Source organism: Gavialis gangeticus, unplaced genomic scaffold, assembly GCF_001723915.1.
Source record: "Gavialis gangeticus isolate Ggan-Ray unplaced genomic scaffold, GavGan_comp1, whole genome shotgun sequence".
Taxonomy (NCBI): domain Eukaryota; kingdom Metazoa; phylum Chordata; order Crocodylia; family Gavialidae; genus Gavialis; species Gavialis gangeticus.
In genome coordinates this window covers 255,672,487-255,674,661 of record NW_017729032.1, presented here as the reverse complement: position 1 = coordinate 255,674,661, position 2,175 = coordinate 255,672,487, and the positions used below count along the sequence as shown (strand labels likewise).

At 41.3% G+C, this 2,175-nt stretch overlaps 1 protein-coding gene across 1 annotated transcript in view; it reads left to right on the top strand.

Moving 5' to 3' along the window:
- The window catches only part of TAGLN3 (transgelin 3), a 25,317-nt gene extending 24,372 nt beyond the window's left edge, over positions 1 to 945 (top strand). The window contains exon 5 of the mRNA XM_019525763.1: positions 413 to 945. Coding sequence (XP_019381308.1) covers positions 413 to 554 — 142 coding nt within the window. The 3' untranslated portion in view covers positions 555 to 945. The remainder of the gene's footprint in view (positions 1 to 412) is intronic.
- The last annotated feature ends 1,230 nt before the right edge of the window (positions 946 to 2,175 follow it).

Sequence of the window (2,175 nt, the reverse complement as noted above, 5' to 3'; positions counted from 1 at the left end):
AAAAAAAAAAAAAAAAAAAAAAAAAAAATCAGATCATTGATCCTACCTTGCAGCAGGACACTTTCTAGTTGCTTATGAAAGCCATAGCCTTGTACAGATTAGTCTCATCGGAGTGCACATCTATCACAGTTGAAATATTTTACTTGTGAGAGTTTTGTTGGAGTCTTAATGATAAAAGGCTAGGGGATTCTGGATGTTGGGCACAATGAAGGTTGCATGCACTTGGTTGCCACATTTCGAACTGCAGAAAAATAATCAGATTGCTGGAATTGTCCACCTCCTGCCAGGATGGTGAAATAAAATATGACAGTGCAGACAGAACATCTGTAACACAGGTCAGAGCCCTGCAGGCTTTTATGATTATCTGGGCTTAATCAGACTGTGATTGTGTTTTACTTTTACATCTGGACAGGAAAGCGCAGCAGAACCGGCGGGGATTTTCAGAAGAGCAGCTTCGTCAGGGACAGAACGTAATAGGACTTCAAATGGGTAGCAACAAAGGAGCATCACAATCTGGCATGACGGGCTATGGAATGCCACGGCAGATCATATGAATGGATCTCTGTAGAGAAAACTTGCATTCTGCAGCATGGTCTGATTAGAAAAACCTAGCTAGTTCCCTTTCAGCCTCAAACCTGATTTTTTTTATTTTTTTTTATTTATTTATTTTAAATAATTAGTGCTCTTTAAGATTTTTTTTTTCTTTTTTGCAGCTGCAATTTTTTCTCAGATAAGAACGTGGATCTGTGTGGTGTTGGGTCCCAGTTCAAACTGTGCACTGCTGCCATCTGCTTTTCACTTCCAAACTATGCAAAGACTATTTTTCTGTATTTATTTATTTGCAAACTGTTACCTTCTGTATTACAAAGCTCTAGCTCTCAACAAGTAACCTCGTCCTTCTATTCAGTTATGATATTGTTAAAATAAAGCTAAATTAAAAAAAAACTCCGTTTAGAGTGATTCTTTAAAGGGAAAAACCCATGAGAATAACCAGTACCGGGTGGCTTGTTGAATATCAGTTTGGTGTTATAATCTGTAAAACTGTGTCATTTCAAAGCCTCAGTTTTCCTAGCATGCTAATTATCATCATGTTGTTAGTTGTTTATTGTAGCTTTTGCACAATGACATAATCCTAAATGTTTTTGTAGCAGAAAAGAAAAAATTATTGTCTGAATCTGACTTACGTTGGACGTGTCAGTGTTAGCATCTCAGACCTGATGAGAGCTAGTTCAGAATTTGGATTTGATTTAGGTAAACATCACAGAGTTCAAAGGACTTCTGGGTTTAAAGAAGAAACAAAATTTCCTGAGACTTTACAAACCTGGGTTGCTAGTGTGATGAAATCAGGCTTTGTCTTGAGATTTTTGGGTACTTCTATTGATCAGAATCTGGAAATCCAAAATGTGTTTAAAATATGAGGAGAGAAATAAGAAGTGACCTGAACACTTCCATTCCAATTAAACTGTCTTTAGTTTGACTCAGTAATCTATATGCATTTGTAAATTTGCCTGGTAACATATTTTAGTTCCATTCTCTTGGTAACCAATAGGAGGTAGTGGAGGACCTCAGATAAGTTGCTGGCACTAGATTTCCTGAACCAAGAGTCTATCCATAGCAACTTATAGAATTATAAGAAGTATCATTGCCATTCTAGTTTCTGGGTAGATATAGTGGTGGCTACATAGCATTTTGCTCATAGAAATCACAGAATGGCCATATGATCTTTCAGTTCATTTGTTTGCATTCTTCCTCTTTGGGCCATGTCAACCATATCCAGCCACTTTTTGTACAAAGTATAAGAAGAAACGTGGTTCACGGGCAACTGGTGCCTCCTGAGTCAGGGGGGGCATTTGCCCCCCAGAGGCCAGTAAGAAACTGGGGGGCAGTCCCCCCATGGCCGATCAGGCTGATCAAGGGGCAGGTCCCCCCATGGCTGATCATGCCGCCCTGGAAGTGCCAGGGATATGCCCGGAAGTCTAGCGGCACTTCTTCTAGTGCCCCCACTCCCCGGCCAGCACTCTCGGGGGGGGCACCAGCACTCCCGCCTGCCCATCGCCTAAGCAGGGAATGCTGGTTGTCAGGTGGTACACCAGCAGTCTCAGGATGCATGTGACTTTTCCCTTGCAGGCTAGCAGAGTTTCAGACTGCAGGGGGTTGCCTGCCTGCCCCTATACC